The following is a 23,208-nucleotide window of genomic DNA, read 5'->3' as shown; positions in this document are numbered from 1 at the left end:
CGTTTTGAGGTACGGAACCCTAAAAACAATCCTAAGTTAGGTATTTATACGTAAACATACAAAGCTGTTTATTTATTTAACCGAGTAATTCCTCCGTCCGAAATTTTTTTACCAAATAAGTTATTGGTATTTCTGCTGGGATTTTTTTTATTGTTATGTCATATATTGTTGCAATACGTTACATGAATATTTCCGGTGGAGACGAAAGTTTGAACGGAGCATTTTTCCGTAAAAAGATATTAACGATTTAAGACTTTAGGTATTTACTTAAATACTATTACTATTATTCTTTGGATATTTATACAATACTTTTTATTTATTGATACTTTATCATACTGTAAAGTTTTTTCTGGCTGAGGAATTACTGCGGGGTCCACTACCTTTATTTACTACACTATATGTCATCATTATCTGTCATGTTTTCTGTTACCCAGTGGCCAAGGTACTTGAACTTCTGTACAACTTTTAAAGCGGTCCTACAAAGGGTAACAGGAAATAATAAAAATGGATGATGATGATTGTTTCATGTCCTAATGTGATAGGTTGTTCAGTGCGTGGGATTCCTTATGGGGAACGAAAATTTTATTATTTTTGCGCTAAGACGCACGGTTTAGGAGATACAGCCCTATAAATATTTTTCTCTTTTTTTTCTTTTTTTTTGTTCTTTTTTTGTGTGTGTTTTTTTATATTAATTAGGGGTTTCTTACAGAAGAACGAAAATGTTATTATTTTTGCGCTACGACGCACGGTTTAGGAGATACAACCCTATAAATATTTACCTTGTTTTTTCTTTTTTTGTGTTTTTTAAATATGACTTAGGGGTTTTATAAAGGGAAACGAAAATTTGATAATTTTTGCGCTACGACGTACAGTTTAGGAAATACAGCATTATAAAGTTTTTTCTTTTTTTTCTTTTTTGAACATAACATTAATATTTCATTGCATGTTTGAGAAATAGTTATTTGTACAACAAGAGAAGTTAGATATTTCTTCGAGTGCTTATTTTGAGTCCCGTGCAAGCGAAAGTTTTTATAATAGAATTTAGAATCTTGAGCGTAGTAAGGGACTCAAAAGCGCACAAGATGTAAAAAAACTTTGATCTCGTGTAGTAGATAAAATTTTTCACCTTAACAGTGAGCATTTCAAGTTGTCTAATAGGTATGTTACCTATTCAAAATCGCATTTTGCTCACTGTTTTTAAGAAGCAAAGTACCCTTGTTCGAGCTGCTGAGGTGAAAATTTCATTTCATGACTGCTTTTGAAACAATTTAAATACCCTTTACAGGAAGTCAGTGTTTAGGTGTACGATTTCCTAACTCTAGAGTCTAACGTATCAATTTCAACCCACTTCTAATATAAAGAATACTATAACAGATGGAAATCTTATTGCAATTTATATTTACGAGGTCGATTCCGTTTCAACAATGTGATATAGTTTTCATCTTATTTTGATAGGACCTTGTGTCGTCATCGGGCATCTCACACTAACCAATAAGAACGAGCCAAATGCTTTATGAGACGACTCCATTGGGTCCATATTGGGTTGCATATAAGTTTAAGTCATATCCTTGAAGCGCATAACAACTTGTGTCATAATCATCATTGCGCATACAAATGAAAAGTCATATTATATTGTGTCATACATTTTTAGCCATAATATTTGATGACATACTCAGCAGTTGTCATATATTTTTTGTGCATATAGGTTTTGATTATAATGAATCAAATGTCATACCAGCTAAAAGGATATTTATCGATACTTATAGTGTTTTTACGTATGACGTTTTGTAGCATAATAATTTTCAACCATAATGGTTTACATAAATAATTTAAGAAACTAATTTTAGCCTCTCTTAACAACTCCTCGAAAAAATCTTTTCCCTAATCTCCGTCTAAACACTTAATTCGACGGAGCCCCGCTCACGCGGGGCTCCTATTTCTGCGTAGTTTGCCCTTCGGGCATCTAAAGAAACCTAACGAACCTAACCTACCTACTATGATTAGGCGTTTCTCCTACTAGAGGGGGCTCCTCTCCTTCGATCTCCTCTTTTATACGGTTTTTGTGTGGTTATGATTATGACCACATAAAGATATAAAAAAACCTCTTCCCTAATCTCCGTCCAAACACTTAATTCGACGGAGCCCCGCTCACGCGGGGCTCCTATTTCTGCGTGGTTTGCCCTTCGGGCATCTAAAGAAACCTAACGAACCTAACCTACCTACTACGATTAGGTTCTTTTATAAAACCGTTTCTCCTACTAGAGGGGGCTCCTCTCCTTCGATCTCCTCTTTTATAAGGTATTTGTGTGGTTATGATTATGACTAAAGTAATATTTGCTTCATAGGTTGCTTACAACCATACATATTTAATATTCATGCTTTGTAACATTTATGAAAAAAACATATTATGCCCACTAAATATATGACTTAATTTTTTAAGTCTATATTAATACTATGCACTGCAATACTTCGAACGGAAAGCAATTATGGATATCAAGCAGATGACTTAAAATTTTATGCGAATTCAATTTATGACTATAGAAATTATGACATAACTCATTTATGACAAAAACCCAATTATGCTCAGGAATAATTCTGACTAAAGATTTTTATAACTTACAATTTTATGCATAAAGTGTTATAACAATTAAAAATATGACAAAAGTTGTTATGCGACCAGAGGGAGTCCCGACTCCATTGATTGCATTGAAGGTGACATTCCATTTCCAACGACAGCAGCACTACCATTCATTTTACTATGGAAATTGACAATAACACTGACGCGTTCGTACTAGTAGTGCAGCTGCGGTCGGAAATGGAATGTTACCCTTAGTCAGCAACAATGTGCATGAGCCCTTAACGCTGATTGGTGCTTACGGTCAGGGTCATATCAAAATAAGTTGAAAACCGTATCTAAAATTCGTCATTACACCTTATAAAGCAAAGTCCCCTGCCGCGTCTGTCTGTTTGTGTGTTTGTTCGCGATAAGCTCAATAACTACTGAACGAATTTTCATGCGGTTTTCACATATTAATAGAGTGATTCTTGCGGAAGGATTAGGTGTATAATTTGTTAAGCCGTGCGAAGCCGGGATGGGTCGCTAGTAATTGATAAAACAGAATCGGCCTACATATCATAATTCTGGGCTAGAGATGAACCTCTCTTGACCTTAGCCTAAATGTAGTAGGGTATGATAAGTATTATGAAACTCATGCAAGCTGAAAGATAATGTACAAACAGCAACACTCCTAACTGTACATCGGTGGACCTTATTATAAAAGGCATAAGGACCACCGATGTACATACAGTGAACAGTGTAGGCGTAATATGGTACTTATATTTATACGCGCCGGAGGCTCGGGGGATGTCCAGTTAATTAAGTTGTTAAATGTCGCTGTTTCATGTTGGATGCCATAAATGAGATGTGTGTAATGTCAGTGTCAAAATGGGCGTAACTTTTGAATTAACTACGTAAAGTCGTCGTCAGATATACCAGAGTTCGGACAGATTGGCGTCATTGCTCGCAATAATGTGGACATGGCTCCAAATTTGATTAAATAATTAATCATTTAATTATTTTTTTTACCTGAGATTTAATTTTGTTCCCTAGTCAATAAATAGCACTTAAATAATTTAAATATATTTTTGATATAAAAAATGAGTACCTACAGAAAATTTTAAAAACATGCTGATTATTTTCTTTAATAAATTTACATTATAAGAAATCTTTGTGTTATTTATTGATTAGGAATCAAAATTAAACCTCAGGTAAGAAATTAATTGAATGATTAATCATTCAATTAATTTCTTACCTAAGTAAAAAAAATAATTAAATGATTAATTATTTAATCAATTTTGGAGTCATGTATACATTATTGCGAGCAATGACGCAAATTTGTCCGATCTCTGGATATAACAAAGCGACCATGGTGCTCTAAAATATCTGAACATGCACCTTAAGTATTACCCGAGGTTTTCATCGATTTTTGAGAAGTTTTGCATCGTATCTCCTTTTTTTGCACTACAGATAGAATTATGAGACAAACGGTTATCGGTTTTACAATCTTTTATCTCCGATTTTGTCCACCGGATTTTGAAAAAAAAATTAATCCTTATTATTTTATGATTTTTTTAAACATTGTTTAAAAAACACTTTTTTCGTATCTAGTTTGCAGTGAAGGATCTTATATGTACGAAATCTACATATTTGGGTTCGTCTTTGACGTCTCGAAAAACGTGTCCAGGGTTTTAATTTTAAACTAAATAACACAGAAGTTATGGCCAGAAAACCAGTTTTTAGCCTAAAATTGTTCAACTTTGATGCCAAATATCTCGAAGACAATGAACTTTTAAGTAAATATGGGATACTATCTTGCTTAAAGCCGTTGCTGTTAATATAATAAGCTACAAAAAACATTAGAAAACTAAGGGGTTCAGATCGAAGGTCATTGGCGTGGGGTAGCCCCTTAACGTCTAATGGAGGCCTTTTCCAGGTGTTGGAGAGCCTTGGCCTCTCCGATATATCTGACGGTGACTGTACAGCGATCTGCAGAATTGCATGGACAGATAATTAATGAATTTATTGATAAAGTGGCCATACAATTTTGCGGCTGAGTGTACAAGCCCACTCAGTGTGCAAGCAAGGTGGGGTAGAGTAATCGAATGAGCGTGATAGTCGCAGATTTTAAAACTTTTTATGCACCAGATGAGTTTGTATCAAAATTGATGGATGTATGCGCAGTGTGTCTTGAATTATATTTTGAAACGATGGAAAATAGTACTAAAAAAATAATTTTAAAGGAAAATACCAAGTGAATGTGGTAGAAACCTCCATTTATATATTTGTAAGGTATTATATTAACTAACGTTATATTAAAGTAGTAACGTATAATTAACGTATTAACGATAATTAGGTACAGACACGTATTAGGTAAGTAACTTTCACCGTTCCTTTGCAAGTCATCAGAGTCTTATAATATTCTGCTAGAACATTTTTTTCTACCTTTGATTACAGACTGAGGCTGAGAACTTTTAATGTGATTTCCAGTTTCATCGTACACTTACTTTTAATCACCTTCTATTTCAAGAAACGTCTTGACGTTTCTTCCTATTAGCGTTGTCCCGGCTTTTGCCACGGCTCATGGGCAGGGACAGGAACCGGTTACCTTAACCGGGGTTTTTCATAGGGTTATTTTAGAGGTGTTTATAAAAACCCCTACCATAACGGTAACCGCTTAATAAGGTAACACTTTGATTCGGTAACCGTATCAGATCGAGTTAACCTCTGTTACCGGTAACCGAAATAAAAACCCAGTCTATTCAGTTACCTCATTATGAGGTTTTTGACCAGTTCAAACGATTGTAATCTTTACGCACACTTAAATTCAACTTATTATTGAATAACCGAGGTTGGCATGGGTGGTCTATGAAGCCTCCAGCACAAACAAGTTTTTTTGCCTTTCCTTTGTTTATCTTTATACCTACTTGTGTGGTGTGTTCTTATTATAAATATTATTATATTATAACTAAAATAATTAAAATAAATAAATTAAATAAGTTTAATAAATTAAATAAATTAAATAAATTAAATAAATTAAATAAATTAAATAAATAAAATAAATAAAATAAATAAAATAAATAAAATAAATAAAATAAATAAAATAAATAAAATAAATAAAATAAATAAAATAAATAAAATAAATAAAATAAATAAAATAAATAAAATAAATAAAATAAATAAAATAAATAAAATAAATAAAATAAATAAAATAAATAAAATAAATAAAATAAATAAAATAAATAAAATAAATAAAATAAATAAAATAAATAAAATAAATAAAATAAATAAAATAAATAAAATAAATAAAATAAATAAAATAAATAAAATAAATAAAATAAATAAAATAAATAAAATAAATAAAATAAATAAAATAAATAAAATAAATAAAATAAATAAAATAAATAAAATAAATAAAATAAATAAAATAAATAAAATAAATAAAATAAATAAAATAAATAAAATAAATAAAATAAATAAAATAAATAAAGTAAATAAAGTAAATAAAGTAAATAAAGTAAATAAAGTAAATAAAATAAATAAAATAAATAAAATAAATAAAATAAATAAAATAAATAAAATAAATAAAATAAATAAAATAAATAAAATAAATAAAATAAATAAAATAAATAAAATAAATAAAATAAATAAAATAAATAAAATAAATAAAATAAATAAAATAAATAAAATAAATAAAATAAATAAAATAAATAAAAAAAAAAAAAAAATAAAAAAAAAAAAAAAAAAAATAAAAAAAAAAAATAAAAAATAAAAAAAAAAAAAAATAAAAAAAAAAATAAATAAATAAATAAAATAAATTAAACAAATATAACAAATTAAACTAATTAAGTAAATGAAATAAATAAATTAAATTAAATAAATTAAATAAATTAAAAAAAAAAATTCAACAAATTCAATAAATTAAATCAATTAAATCAATTAAATAAATAAATTAAATTAAATATATTTAATAAGTAAAATCAATAAAATCAACAAAATATAAATAAAGTAAATAAAATAAACAAATTTTTTAGTATTTTTTTAGTTCTGACGGCACATCACTAAAACTACTTTAATGTAGCAAACCAGTAAGCAACCGATAATAAAGGTTACCATAACTGAATGAAAACCTGTTAAAAACCCTTAACAAAAACCCTATCGCGATGGGGTTTTGAGATTAACTCGGTTAAAGGTTAGGGTTACCGTTTCAATAAGGTTACCATTACAATCAGGTAACAGTATGATAGGGTTACCGAATGATACGGTAACCGAATCGATTGGGTTACCGAATTGATAGGATTAAGCGTAAAGAGGGGTTTTCCGGTCCTTGCTCATGGGAGCCCGTGGTCCACTTGGCAACTACTAACTGTAGATTCGATTTCAAGATGTTATTAAATGAGTAAGAAAATACTGCGACACTGACTTTTTTATCGCATCATCGCAGCTGTAGAGACACGTCACGTGTAATTGAGTTGTTGACAAAGTCAATTTTAATTGTAATTACTCCATTTTCAACTTTGTCGCAAAATATCGAAACGAGTAAACTTATTATTCTGCCCAATTGTTTGCTATAATCAATCATTCAGAGTTCTCCATAAAATTAATTAGTATTTAATATTTTAAAGGTCAGGGTTGTTGTTGATTGAAATTTAATTAAAAAATCATCTTCATTACCATTTTCACGGGCAAGCTTTCCGCTGGTTGTTTTTTTTAAACTTAACTAAAGTTTAAAATAATTTTACAAGTTTATTTTGAAATTTTAGGTCTATAGAGAGATCTGTTGTTGACAAGATTTTAATTTTAAATAAATTAATATTAATTACTAAGTATATATACAGCGTGGAATTTGACGACGGACCTTTCCGGAAATGGGAGATAGTTTAACCTTAGCTCTATATTTTCTCCATAGAAACTATGTTAATATGGGCAACCGTTTCCAAATTATGGCCTTTTAAACATCCATGCAAAAAACTACTTTGTTCTAACCCTAACAGGTGACAGGGTCAATGAACTTACTTGTAAACAATCGTTAGACGTCAGGTATGTAAAGTTTTGCCCCTTAGGTAGGTTTTCATAGGTCTTCTGGCTACTCGGTAAGAATCGTCGCAGGATTTATGTAAGCGATTCTAAGCGTGTGGCTCCCCTTGTTTAGTTTTTGGGTGTAGTTTGTATGTAATTTCTCAATATTAAATAGTACTAACGACAATAAACAGTGCAAATGGTGAAATTGACAATCACTCAACAGTACTCAATCGTCATAAACAATAAAAAAATATATCGTAACCTCTTTTACCATGAACCCCTATGTTTACCTGGAGTAATAAAAAGGTTTAACATGTTTCATAAATTTGTTTTCGAATAAATTGAAACCGTGCCCAGGTTGAACAGGATTTTTTTTCATCTAATAATTGTGTTTGATTATTATTTTGGTTTAAAACGTGCATGAGAAATTTCCTTCCTCCTCCTCCTTCCTAATCCTTTTTTAAATGTTTCTCTGCTTCTATAATTTTCTTTCTTGTGTTTGTGCTCACGAATAAAAATATTTCTATTTCCATTTATAGAAATATGAAATACTTAATTAATTGCATTTCCTATAGTTAACGAACCTCTTTGCGTGGTTGAAAATCAACACTATGGTTAGAATGTAATGATGAACGTAGTGATTAACTATATGCTCTTTGAATGTAATTGTCATTAACCTTACCTAATGTCATATTCGATAAAAATGCCTTTGTTGATTGTTTAAATTTGCTTTTATCATACGCGAAATGCAACTATAATGCGGCTGATTCTTATACATAGAGAAACATATCTGAGCGTAGGACGCATCAGACTGGGCGTAGGACGATTTTACGTGCTTTTGGTCGACATTTCGATTGCTGACAATCAGCCCATTGTAGCACAAACCAGCTCGGAATGACCAACAAACGTGGACGATGTGTTAATCAACTGGCGGCTAGACTAGAAGAACGAATGCGGTACCTATTTTGAACGGAATCCAAAGGTTAATGCATACTACCTCATACTCGGCCAGGGGCTGCATCATGCATTGTAAGAGGTGGAGGAACATTTGAACGCCGTATGTGAATGTGAACATACTGTTAGATATGGTTAAAACTAATAAAGATCTTAATTAAGTAATATTAATATTTTCGCACTTATTTCATGAATTTAAGTATTATTAAGTAAGTTTTAGTAAGTAGTATTTATGCGTCATTCATGCATTAGTGTGATTACGTCAATGCCCGGAAATAAACGTTGATAATCGCCGAGTTTTCCCGACAGCGATTCCTTTAATCATGCTTTAATCTAACCACACTATGGTATAGGGTTATCAGTGTTATCACCACAGTTAAAAAGTAGTGAATTTGTTATTTATAATTTTTATTTAATTCATGATTCTGGCCCTTACTATCTATTCAATATCACTTAAACGACGCTATATTTCCGGGAAGGTCTTTCGTGACGTTCCACCCTGTATATGTTCCAATGTTTTGTGTATGTTTCACCGTAGAATCGTAATTAATATGCTAAGTTTGATGAATCAGGTGTTAATCTCAGTTAGGAAGTACTTAGCCGACTTTAAAAAAGAAGGAGAATTACTCAGGTATGTTTTATCATTTTGGCTTGTTTTCAGATCTGAGACGAAAGAAATGCGACGTAGATGTGGTTAAGCGGGCGCAGCACGTTGTCGAAGAGATACGCCGCACCGAGGAGTGCGCCAAGAGCTTGCGGGTTGGAGACTTGGAGCATGTAAGGACCTTACAATTATGATAATTAAATTTTTACTTACCTACTTTTGGACTTGATCAGAGATTATTCACCGAAAATATTGACCTGACACCTGAAATCTGAAGGCGTCTATGAGTGACAGCTTTTAATGTAGATGCGCGGATGTTTTCTAGAATATGTTACTTTGTTTTGTTTTATTTCTGAATCCTACATGACCGTCCTAAACCGAGTCCAGACAGCTGTAACGTTTAATGTAATCTATCGTGTAATGAAACACGAATTCTGGGTGTGGACGGCACTACGAGCATTAAGGATGACTCACGTTAGACCGGGCCGCGTCCGGGCCGGAGCTTCCGGTGCATCGTTTTCTATGGAAAGCATCACGTGATCGCCCGTCATGTCATAGAAAAGTAAGCGCCGGAAGCTCCGGCCCGGACACGGCCCGGCCTAACGTGAGTCATCCTTTACATGTAACGCTCGTGCCGGACCGGATCCATCGCCTGTTGGTTCTTAGCGCGCGTCTACACATCACGCTATATTACACGTAATCTTACATTACACGTTACACCCATCTGGATCCGGCTCTACGTTTTAGAACCTCAAAGACTGTGTTAATTATGCATCATGTTACATTCTAAGGATTTTCTGAAAACTAGTGTACATTTTTGTACTACGGAATGAGAAAAAGACATCGTCCGTTTTTAGGCAAAATGTGATGTATGCATGTCGTTGCGAAACTATAACAATTTTCAATGTTTATTTGGAACTTTGTTCATTTGACTGGCACATCAAAGTTTGTAATTGTAACACATAAACTTGTTTCGTGCACATGTGAAATGTATTTTACAATCCCACTGCACATGAGAAATTCTGTGTCACACGTGTACGAACTAATATTATTTAACAAGTTTACAAACGTATTTAACTATTAAATTACTTAATAAATGCGTTCCAACATCGTTGTGACAAGTTAGTCGTTAACGTTCTCGCTGTCAATAATTATACATGCACCAGGTTTTAATTTACTTAATGAATGAAACCTTAGCTAGCGGGCATAATATATAATTATAATGTTTCAAGAAAATGTTTATGCTTCTAATGTATATTGAAACTTAATAATTGTAGTCATTATACATGGGATTTTTATATGATCTGTTTTTGCATAATCTTAATTTGAATATACAATACCTATTAAAATTACACAGAGCCTGAAAAGAACAGCATTTCACCACGTTCATACCGAGCATTAAGTAATCATTCTACATAAGAAAATCGGATATTGTTACAAATCGGGTATTGGATTTAAAAAAACAACGGGTTGCACTCCGGGAGTGCCGACAGAAGTGAAAACTCAATGACTAGTCCAAAATGACTGCAGCACTATGTATAATTGACCCATCCTCCTTTCTATTAAAAACTTTAGTTCCGAAATTGCTGGCCAGTGAGCTTAAAATTGTAGCGTTAATTGTTTAAAATTCGAATAGAAATTGTAAAGTTACCTTGCAGACCTTGCATCTAAATATATTTGGTCATGATATTTTGAGTTTTATTCACCAGTACTAGAGTTCACTTTTATTAGCGATTTCATCAAGATTTAGCTTTATTGAATTATATTGGAGTGATATAAAGTTATGTAACTGTGAGATCTTTAGACTTTATTGCTTAATATAAAAGTCCCGTTTTAAATAATTGACCTGATTATGATACGTTATGACTAAAGTTCTTTGGTGAATAACATTGTCCGTGACACATGACGTCACCGTTACGTTACGCGTCTGAATCGAGTTTATAATTTTTTCCCCACCTCAAAAAGTGCTCAGCGCCGCTAAAGAAGTTTTCACTTCAAAAAAAATCCACAACGATTTCTTTTCTATTCTGTATTCAGGAGTGGTGGCGCATCTATACAAGACACCAGATTTGACCACGGAATCGTAAAGTTCGCATTATTTACTTTTAACTTAATTTATTTTATGAAAGGACTGACATTACAACCTACGCAAAGCAGTGCGTCTTGGCACCTAGCAATATTAATATATTGCGTAGGTAGGTACCTACTACTAAGACGTCACGAAAGCGCAATATATTGGAGACGCAGTGAGATGTGCATAATGCCATGTTTCTAATATGGTAAGGAGCAATGAACTTAGGTGCGTTCAGGTAAAAAAATCAATACGGATTATTTGAATGACAATAACAGATTGGAGTCCACGTACAAAGCTCATTAAAATTAAAATGTAAACTTCAATTATTCCGGTAGGTCGAAGGACCTAGGGCAATTTTGTTTGGAATCTGGTCCAAAAAACAACAGAGCTGAGAGTGGTTTATTGGCACTAACTCTTAAATGTAAGTACTTGTAATACTAACAATTTTATGGACCTATGCAGTCTGAAATAAATATATTGAATTGAATTGAATTGAATTTAACATCTATTACTGCTACTTGACAGGTCATTTTAAAACAATACTTACATAAAACCTAAAACTAACAACTAAAACTAAATATAAAATATCTCTCCAAAGCTACCCGCTTCTGGAATGGAACCTAGAATGCTGGCGGCGTTGCCCCTTTGAACCGCCAGACTTAACCTAGGTATGAGCCAAGAAGGAGCCCGCCCTGTAGTCGCCCGAGACACCTATTAGTCTGACCGACAGGAGTTAGGTCAATAAATAGCTATTTTTATCTGCTTCATTTAGTTTTATTGGAACCAAACGAAATTCCATTTAAAATTGAGATATTGGTGTTTTAGTCAGAGATAATACGGGTTAGGTCACTCGCTTTTGGAAACTCATTAGCTGTCGTCACCTTATTACCTGGGCAATAGATTTCACTGAAAAATATCCAAATGCCAAGTTAGTGGAGTTGCTGCAGGGCAAATGTTCCAATTATTTTTTGTGTTTTTTTTTGTCTGTTACCTTCCATGATTATTTCTCACTTGATGGTCTCATCGGAAGATCAGCGCTGGAAGTCGCCAGCAACATGCTGAGATGGGGCCATTTCAAAGAAAAAAAAAACGCTAGGCGATCGCGACGCTTGGTTTGACCGGTCGAAGGAACCAGTCTACATGGCTCGATCCGACCGCGCTCGTGTGATGATAAATATCGTCGGTGCGAATAAATAAATCGCTATGTGTTTTTTTACGATTTTTCATTTTGGCATATTTTAATTTCTTTTTTAATATCCCGTCGATCCACATAAATATTTTTTCATATATTTATTAGTTTTGAAAATAACTAATTACGCTATGTGAACACAGAACAACGTTTGTACAATAGCTATGTGATTTATTTAGCACATAACGAAATTAAATGCCTTGTTTTCCGTCGAGGGTAAAGGCGATAATGTTGCACATGGCGATTTATTGTGGAGTGGATTACACAACATTGACCCTAAAATCCGCTATGAATCATCTCTCGTGCTACGTTACTTTTTGGCAACAAATAGCTGTAATGAAAACGGAAAAAATTCACACATGACGATTTTAAGTGAACCAAATTTAAGTCGCTATGTAACAAAATTCTGGTTAAAATAATTAATATTGTAAAAAATTACGTAAAAAACTGTTTATTTTCTTCATGAGTAGGTAAAAACCATTAATCTATTAGAACAAAACACAGATGCAACAAATATATTACAAACAGAACAATAAAATGTGTTTATTTGTCTCCTGAAAAGCAGCTTAAAAATACATGGCGATTTGTTTATTCGCATCGACGCTATGCTCCACCTGTTTATTGGGTTATTGTAAATACCTGCTGCAAAAATACTAGGATTATCTATTTACAAGTATTCTTTGCTACAAAGAAAGTGGGCAGAGCATTCACGAGCAATTGATAAGCAGACAGAGTAAAAATAAACAACGCCCGAATAATAAATCCCTATAATCTTAGTTTTCGAAATTAAACATTCGTGAGACATATTTTAACACATTCAGGGCCAAGAACCCGACTGTCGGGTACACTGTTAGTAGCGACTACGCGCTCCATACGGCAAAGACCGGTCTACGCGCTACGAGCGTAACCCGTAGCACTTAGTGGCAATGAATGTATTGTGTTAACACATTCAGTGCCAGCGCGAGCTACGCGCTATGAGCGTAGCCGATAACACAGGAAAAACCGTATGTAGCGAAAAGCGCTTACGAACAGAGAACCCGCCTAGCGGGTCGCTGGCAGTGAATGTGTTAAACTGTTTAGACGACAACGGTTTCACATACTTGAATTTGGACTCCCGACGGGCCCGAAACATGTCGCCAATAGCGACTAAAAAGTCAAGTGTGTGAAACCGTTGTCGTCTAAACAGTTTCTTAGTTTTCTTTTCTTTTATAGGTCGGTAAGCTGTTCTACGAGTCTCACGAGACGTTACGCAATCTGATGGAGGTGTCTTGTCCGGAGCTTGACCAGCTGGTTGCCATAGCCAAAACGGTTCAGGGCGTCTACGGTGCCAGGATGACGGGCGGCGGATTTGGGGGCTCGGCGGTTGTCCTTGTAAGTTCTAGTGTATCAGTTGGTTGCTGTTGTAAAAATTGTTGACGGCGTATACGAAGCTAGCAAAGAGTTATTAAAAGTACTAGTATATCAGCTGTTTGTCATAGTAAATACGCCATTTTTACGTTGTGAGCCCTAATATATTAGGTAACCGGGAATACCGGGATAGGCAATTAGTTACAAAATACCTAAAATAACAATGGGACCGGTAAAGAAAACCTCATGAATATGAAGCATCATACTCGCTTTTTTAGGGTTCCGTACCCAAAGGGTAAAGATAAGATAAGATAAAAAAATAATTTATTCAAGTAGGCATATTACAATGCGCTTATGAACGTCAAATAAAGCTATACCGGTAAAAACGGGATCCTATTACTAAGACTCCGCTGTCCGTCTGTCCGTCTGTCCGTCTGTCCGTCCGTCTGTCTGTCATCAGGCTGTATCTCATGAACCGTGATAGCTAGGCAGTTGAAATTTTCACAGATGATGTATTTCTGCTGCGGCTATAACAACAAATACTTACTACAAAATAGAATATAATAAATATTTGTATGGGAATACAACAAACGTGATTTTTTTGCCGTTTTTTTGCGTAATGTTACGGAACCCTTCGTGCGCGAGTCCGAAACGCACTTGGCCGGTTTTTATAGAAAGTATAATTCCGATCCATTTATTCAAAAACACTTAAACTTTATGTCACGGCCATTTCTCTTAAAGGTTCCATTAAGTAATCTTACAACCTAATATTTGAGTTTTGAAGAGCCTATTGTCTCTGCCTCAAATTCGTTTTATATTTAGTAACCTGTAAATACCGACACAATTTTCTACGTTTTAACAGGTTGTAGCTCAACAAAAAAAGGCATGGAAAGACATTTTTAAAAGCTATTTTGAAAGCGGAAATCTCTTTTTGGGGCAGATTTAATGAGTTAAAATTGGAAGGAGAGCAGCTGTCGTTCTCATTCATCTTTTTAAGAACAAACGTACCTACCTAGTGAGTTAGCCACGTTTTGTTTAAATACATTTTTTTTGCTAGCCTATAATGGTGTCCCACTGCTGGGCAAAGGCCTCTCCCCTTATCTTCCACGACTCCCGACATAGCGCCTGCTCTGGCCAGTTACTGAGGAAGGTGTCTAGGTCGTCCCGCCATCTCCGTCTGGGCCTACATACAAATACATAATGATTAAAAACTCAGTGATCTACTTTCCTCTTAAGCACAAACATAGCACACACACATCACGCAAAATATCAGCTTAAGTCGTTGATAATCAATCGTTCGCATAAATCTTTGAACTCACGTGAAAATATATTTTATTTAGCTACTTTCGTTTCCTCATTCCCCGTCCATGCTCCTAAATGACGTATCTCCACAAAATTCATGGCACTTTTGCGTAAATTATTATGAGGGAAAGTACATTTTCGCTGGGTAAAAAATCCGTAGTCAAAGAGGATTTATTGGTGACATAAATATGTCGTTTGAAGTTTGTTAAATAACCTGTTTATTTTTTATTAACATGAGGGCATTAACCTGACCTAGTTGGATTTGGATCGTAATCGAATGCTTCGATTGGGAAGATGTAATGGTTCGCACAGATTGGTTTTTTATTCATTTTTAGGATTCCTTACCCAAAGGGTAAAAACGGGAGCCTATTACTAAAGGGGCCCACTGATTAACAGTCCACCGGACGGTATCGGCCTGTCAGTTAGAACAAAATGTTGACGGTTCCGAACACCTGACAGGCCGATACCGTCCGGCGGACTGTTAATCAGTGGGCCCCTTAAGACTCCACTGTCCGTCCGTCCGTCCGTCTGTCTGTCTGTCCGTCACCAGGCTGAAATAGTTGAAATTTTCACAGATGATTATTATATTGCTGTTGCCAATGTCATAAAAACTTTTCTGGAATTCGCCTAAATTCAGACTTAATATCAATTAAAAAAAACATCTTATTGTTACTTAGCGCAAAACGCCTATTTGAAGGCGATAATTCCATTATGGAACGTAGTCTAAAATTAAATATCCTTATTGATAGATGTCAAAAAGTGACAAGTTACACTTTGTAAAACCTAGTTTAGGAAAAAAAGTATAAATTCATTTTAAGTGCCAGTTTTACCCATACAACAAAAAATGAAAAAAAAAAAAAAACTTTTTTTCTGGCAAAATTTTGGTATTTAAACTTATCAAATTGTTCCTTCTTTTGGCCCCAGAAATGCGTGGTTCTTTCCAAAAATCTTTCGAGTTCCTCGTGTTACACCGTGTAGGTATATTGCACGTATCGCTCGTTCCTGAAAAGAGTCTCTCACAGAACATCAAACATCTCCCTACTTCAAATATACTCCGTCACGCTTCAGTGTGATCTCTTCTTATTAATAAACCCTTTTTGGAATTACCTTTAAAGGGAATAACATTGGGTAACGAGCTTAATCCCGAGTAAATACATAAATAACAACGACGGGGCCGATTTTTACCCGACTACGGCAACGCAAAAGGAGGGTTATGATTTTGACCGGTATGTTTGTGGGTATGTATGTATGTATGTATGTTCATCCGTTCCCTCATAACTTCTAAAGTACTCATTGAAATTTGACAAACGACGTGTCATTCGAATCGTCTTAATCGTCCGCTGGTTATAGGCTATACGACGTCACAAAAAATGAACACGGCGCCCTCTAGAGGTCATAAAGTCACGAACCAAAAAAATAAAAATAAGTAATGATGACGGGTTGTATATCATTTGAAAGAGCTCAATTAGCACATTTCAAATATATACATATTGTTAGCTTTTGCACCCGGCTTTGCTTGCATGCACCCGATAAAACATTAATTTATCTGGTAGGTAATTCGAACTACGAATCCACAATCGCTCTGCATTCTATCTATCCGCGTGTTACGCGACTACGGCGATACAAGAAGGATTTTTCAAAAGAAATTTGTTTGGCCGCTATATACAAGGTGTTTTTTTTTAATGATCTGCAATATTTTATTATAACGTGAATAGGTATAGAAGTCCAGATCAGCAATTTTTTTTACGAGATCGGGTTTGGTCCCTTAGTAATCTTAGTATATTCACCTCGTTAAAATTCGCAGTGGTCAGGCAAAGCATACTGAGACGTACCCATGTGACGCACCGGACTCGGTCCAAAAGGCGACACTAAAAGGGTCAGGCGTAGCCCGATGTACGTGGCGCGCTGTACGCGGTCCAAAGCCGGGCGCCTTCGGCACCCTCATATTAAAAGAGTCGGGCGTAGCCCAACGTACGAGGCCTGATGTACGCGTACCAAAGCCGGGCGCCTCCGGCGCCCTCATACCAAAAGAGTCGGGCGTAGCCCGACATACGAAGCACTATGTACGCGTTCCAAAGCCGGGCGTCTTCGGCGCCCTCACACTAAAAGAGTCGGGCGTAGCCCGACGTACGAGGCTCGCTGTACGCGTTCCAAAACCGGGCGCCTTCGGCGCCCTCATACTAAAAGAGTCGGCCGTAGCCCGACGTACGAAGCACGATGTACGCTTTCCAAAGCCGGGCGCCTTCGGCGCCCTCATACTAAAAGAGTCGGGCGTAGCCCGACGTACGAGGCACGATGTACGCGTTCCAAAGCCGGGCACCTTCGGCGCCCTCACACTAAAAGGGTCAGGCGTAGCCCGACGTACGAAGCACGATGTACGCGTTCCAAAGCCGGGCGCCTTCGGCGCCCTCATACTAAAAGAGGCGGGCGTAGCCCGACGTACTAGGCTCGCTGTACGCGTTCCAAAGCCGGGCGCCATCGGCGCCCTCATACTAAACGAGTCGGGCGTAGCCCGACGTACGAGGCTCGTTGTACGCGTTCCAAAGCCGGGCGCCTCCGGCGCCCTCATACCAAAAGAGTCGAGCGTAGCCCGACGTACGAGGCCTGATGTACGCGTCCCAAAGCCGGGCGCCTTCGGCGCCCTCATACTAAACGAGTCGGGCGTAGCCAGATGTACAAGGCTTGTTGTACGCGTTCCAAAGCTGGGCGCCTCCAGCGCCCTCATACCAAAAGAGTCGGGCGTAGCCCGACGTACGACGCACGATGTACGCGTTCCAAAGCCGGGCGCCTTCGGCGCATTCATACTAAAAGAGTCGGGCGTAGCCCGACGTACGAGACTCGCTGTACGCGTTCCAAAGCCGGGCGCCTTCGGCGCCCTCATACTCAAAGAGTCGGGCGTAGCCCGACATACGAAGCACGATGTACGCGTTCCAAATCCGGGCGCCTTCGGCGCCCTCATACTAAAAGAGTCGGGCGTAGCCCGACGTACGAGGCACGATGTACGCGTTCCAAAGCCGGGCGCCTTCGGCGCCCTCACACTAAAAGGGTCAGGCGTAGCCCGATGTACCGACGTGGCGCGCTGTACGCGGTCCAAAGCCGGGCGCCTTCGCCACCCTCAGACTAAAAGAGTCGGGCGTAGCCCAACGTACGAAGCACGATGTACGCGTTCCAAAGCCGGGCGCCTTCGGCGCCCTCATACTAAAAGAGTCGGGCGTAGCCCGACGTACTAAGCTCGCTGTACGCGTTCCAAAGCCAGGCGCCGAAGGCGCCTTCATGCCAAAGGTTGTCGGGCGTAGCCCGATATATGCGGCGTTCTGCGTGCATTTCTGTACTGAGGACGCCCTCGCAAAAGTAATATAAAGTGACTTATTATTGTAAGTAACGAAATCCTGACCCCAAACTTAATTAAATAAAAAATAAGTTCAATAACTAAAACCCGACTACTGCAAATCGCGCTCTTAATAGTACATTATTGTCGAGGCTCGGAAGTAGCTACTTGCAGGCTGAGGATTCGTTTTAAACGGACGACCTTGGGAGTCCGTTTAATTGAATCCGAAGCCAGCAAGTAGCCTTCCAGCCGAGTCATATATAGTGCTTTTCTCAAAAATGGTGCAAGAAATATAAATATCATAGAAATATTTTACAAAAGCAACGTTCTTACGTATATATTTTCACAGAAAAAAAAGTAGAAACAATTGAAAAAATTAGCTTTGCCGCCTTTTTATTTTTTTAATAAAAAAATAGAAGTGTATTTTTCTGCCGAAAATACGTCAACCTATTTGAGACAGCTAAATAGTCGCGGTACTAATCATCTGTTTGGCTGTTTAATGGGCCTGTGCCTTCATTTGATATGGCCATTTCAACTTTTAAAAAGTTTGGAACTCGACAAATAATGGAATTTGTATGCAACATTGCAGTCCCAAAATCGAGACTGCAATGTTTTTAACTTTTTAATTTTTGACTGACCATAAACTACGCGCTTCGCAACCTATTTTTTAAACGGCAAAGTCGACTTTGCCGTCCATTTTTGAGAAAAAGTATTAAACAAGATAGAATTCTTATCTGAAATTATCATATAGGAAAATTATAAGAGTTATACCACTTTACCTTAAAGTTTATAATCGTGGCATACGTCCACGGCGATCGTTTGAATATCTCTGTAAATATATAAAAAAAATGATAACTCTTATAATTTTCCTATATGATAATTTCAGATAAGAATTCTATCTTGTTTCATATTTTTTAGAGCGCGATTTGCAGTAGTCGGGTTTTAGTTTTTGAACTTATTTTTTTTTTATTTCGATCACTCGATTTCGTCACTCGCGACAATCGGTCGAAAACGGCGAGATACTAATTTGTGAAATACGAGCGATAGAAATTGGGAATCGAGTGGTATTGACCACTCGTATTCAATTCTATTAGTAGAATTTAAATGCCTAGTATTGCCGATATTATTGAACGAAATACACGAAATCGAGCGGTCGAAATTCAAAAATCGGCCCCCAGACCCATTTACGATCATTTTCATTCACAAAATATAGCATAGATTTAGATTTAGATTTAGATTTATTTATTTCATAATATGAAATTACAATATAAATGATTTTACACTAATCTATACGAATTTATATTATGATCGTAAAGTAGGAAAATAACAATTGATTATAATTATACAAATGTCAAGCAATACACAATTTAAAAACCATTATAAGCAATCAATTAATTAACTACAAAAATTAACAATGTCAAATAATACAAAATGAAAAACCTATGTCAATACAGGAAGCATGGATATCTCATAATGACCGTCAAATAAAAATAAAAATGAAATACAGGTCAAATAGAAAAATTAATTACATTCAGTTTATTGTATTACATGTCATTTCCATATATTCATTTACAGAATATAATGGATTATCCAATAAAAAGAGTCTCAATTGGCGTTCAAATGTTTCGTCAGATGGTTCGGTTCGCAATTTTGCAGGTAGACGTTCATAGTACGTTGGTCCAATCGCCCTCGGATTTTTGACTGAAAGTGCCATGCGACGCGGCACTGTGCGTAGTCTACCCGTGGATCGGAGCTGTTTGCCCGCAACCTCGACACGTTTGAACAGTGGCAAATTATTTATTACAAACATTAATACTTGAAATATATAAAAGTTAGCAACACGATAAAGGATGATTCACGCTAGACCGGGCCGGGGCTTCAGGCGCTTCGTTTTCTATGGAAAGCACCACGTGATCACCGACCAGCAGTCATTGAAAATGACATGTCGGACGCCTCGGCCCGGGCACGGCCCGGTCTAGCATGAGTCATCCTTAAAGGCCTTATGAAAGCTTAAACAGACGTTAAGGAAACGCATAACTTGAGTCATGTATTTTTTAAGAGCTCTTCAACGGTAACGACTCTTGAATGACCTGTAGTATATTAATCTGATGTTTTTATGGAATTCTAAGTAACTTATCTTGTTTTTAAGTAAACATATGGAATCTCAGATTTATTTCACTGCCTCAAACATTTTAGGAGTCAAAAAAATACCTCAGTTCAGTATTACCTACCTATATTATTTAACGGCATATTTAATATTTACAATCGGCTGCACTCGCGGTGTTTCACCCTTAGGACGATTCTCGTTTGAACTAGGGATGTTGCGGATGCAGATTTTTTGACATCCGCGGATGCGGGTGCGGATATTTAAAGCCTCACATCCGCGGATGCGGATGTCAAGATTTGGTACTTAAAAATGACAAATATTACATTTTTAGCATTTTTTATTTAAAAAAAACGAAACGTTTAGTATTTGAGCAAGAATATAGGTGCAACAGGTGGTTTAAATAAAACTTAATAAACAGTAACTTGGCCGAATTTTCGGGATCTAGACGATTTCTTTATATATAATGACTTACGCCGCCGGCGCCGCCGCTAATACGTTCCTGTTACCGACTTGGTCGACATCCGCATCATGCGGATGCTCCGCATCGATTTTATGCGGATGCGGATGCAGATGCGGATGTTGAAAATAATGCGGATGTTCCGCGTATGCGGTCCCTCCCTGGTTTGAACGCCTTGCAGGTAGTAGGTAGTAAAGTGCAAGGCAATTTTTCTTAACTTTTTTTTTTTTTTTTTTTTTATTGAACAATAAGCTAATTAAAGTACATTATTATTACAAGACCCATCGTGGGCAAAACCTTGAGGAGGTTTGTATGCCGATGGGGAGTTCGAGAAAATAACATGACAATATACATATCTATCTTATACTAATTAAGATTCTTAATATATGTAACTAAAGTCGTTAGATTGTAACAAGTGCGTCTTAATTACTTTTTTTATATTTTTCCCGTTTACATATTTTACTCTAGTATCTTCTGGCAAATCATTTAATATTTTAGGCAATATATATGTATACAATCTAGTGCCATAAATGTTCTTATATTTGGGTAAACAATATTTGTTTTGGCTCTGTAAACTTCTTAGTTTTGTACATATTATATATTCTTTTAGTTTAGTAACATGGTGATATTCTTCAGTTAGTATGGCTAGTTTACATTTATTTTGAACTGGGAGTATATTACAGTATTTGAAAAGTTGTGCGTAGTCGGTTTCGTGTTTCTTTTTTATATGCTTAGGTACAATTGTCTTCAGTAGTCTTATCTGTAGGTTATATATTTTTTCTATATATGTTTTAAAGGTTCTACCATATGTACTTAGAGCGTAACCGATCACAGAGTCAGCCAGGGCTAAGTACAGCATACGCAAGGTTTTGTACGGTAATTTGTACCTTAGGGTTGACATTTTACTTAAAATTGCTCTTAATTTATCGCACACATAATTAATATGAGGTCCCCAGTTGAATCTATGGTCGATTATGAGCCCAAGATACATGTGTTCTGTGACTACTTCGATTTTATCACAGTTACACTTTGTGATATTATATTGGTGCAAGCAGCTATGTTGGTGTGCAAACACAGTAATGTCATGAGTGGTTTTATTGTGAGCCGAACGAATATGCATTATTTTCGTCTTTTGCGCGTTAATTACTAAACCGACGTCGTGCGCCCATTTGCAAAGGGTGTTGAAGTTAGATTGCATTGTGCGCTCGGCGGCCGCTATGTCGCGGTCGGCTGTGATAATGCATGTGTCGTCCGCGAACTGATAGACAGAGCCCTCGGTTATTATGTTGCACATATCATTAACATACAGCAAGTACTCAGTTGGGCCGATTATGGATCCTTGTGCCGTGCCTTTTTCGGTTTTTATTTCGTCACTGTATGTGTTGTTTATCTTTACTCGTGTGTGTCTATTTTTGTGATAGTTTTTCAGCAAGTTAACTAAAGGGCCCTGTATACCGCTCTGCTCTAGTTTGCAATACAACGTTTCATAATCTAACATTTCAAAAGCTTTGCTAAAATCAATGAAAACAACGAGCACATGCCTTTTTTCATGCATGTGCTCGTTGATTTCATTGTTAAAGTCACAAAGTAGCTGAGAGGTACTTCGGTTTTTTTGAAAACCGTATTGTTTACTGTTTATTATATTGTTTTGATTCAAAAAGTTACTGATTTCGTTACCGAGGTATCTCTCAACTATCTTATCGATACACGACAATATAGTAATAGGTCTATAGTTGTTATAGTCTTTATGCGCTCCTTTTTTGTAAATAGGGCGTATTATACCAGTTTTGAGTTGTTCGGGGTATAGAGATGTGGCAAGGCAGGTATTAATTAAGTGAGTAAGAATTGGTGCAATGTTAAGACAATTTTTTTTAATGTCCATGACTCGAATTTTATCAAACCCCGCGCTGGAACACCGCGAGCGCAGGCGGTTGTACCTTAGATGTTAACTTTAAACCTTAGGTTGTCATTTTTTTAAAGATTTCTAGGAAAATTGTTCAGTAGGTACCAACTTAAACTATAAAAAATATTTATTTAGTCTTCAGAAGCCCAAATATTCTTACGTAGGAAGTGTCTACCTTCATTAAAATAAATTATTTTGAGTCTGAATATTATTAGCTTTTAAACGTTATTATTATATTTACCCTTTTTGTCCTTGAAAAGGAGATGTCTAGACATTGTTTTGTGGAGGGAGGTGAGATTTATCGAAGTTGTTTGTAAAAGTTTTACTTAGTTTTAAGTAATCATATGTAATAATAAGGTAAACA

General features: G+C 36.1%; 1 protein-coding gene across 2 annotated transcripts in view; it reads left to right on the top strand.

The window, feature by feature from the left end:
- LOC134791302 (galactokinase-like) overlaps positions 1-23,208 on the top strand; it is a 76,973-nt gene that overhangs the window by 51,149 nt on the left and 2,616 nt on the right. For both annotated transcript variants that reach the window (XM_063762311.1, XM_063762310.1), the window contains exons 7-8: positions 9,195-9,310; positions 13,613-13,771. In XM_063762311.1, the coding sequence (XP_063618381.1) occupies positions 9,195-9,310; positions 13,613-13,771 (275 nt within the window). The remainder of the gene's footprint in view (positions 1-9,194; positions 9,311-13,612; positions 13,772-23,208) is intronic.

This window comes from Cydia splendana, chromosome 6 (genome assembly GCF_910591565.1).
Source record: "Cydia splendana chromosome 6, ilCydSple1.2, whole genome shotgun sequence".
NCBI classification, from domain to species: Eukaryota; Metazoa; Arthropoda; class Insecta; order Lepidoptera; family Tortricidae; genus Cydia; species Cydia splendana.
This window is presented reverse-complemented; position numbering and strand designations above follow the sequence as displayed.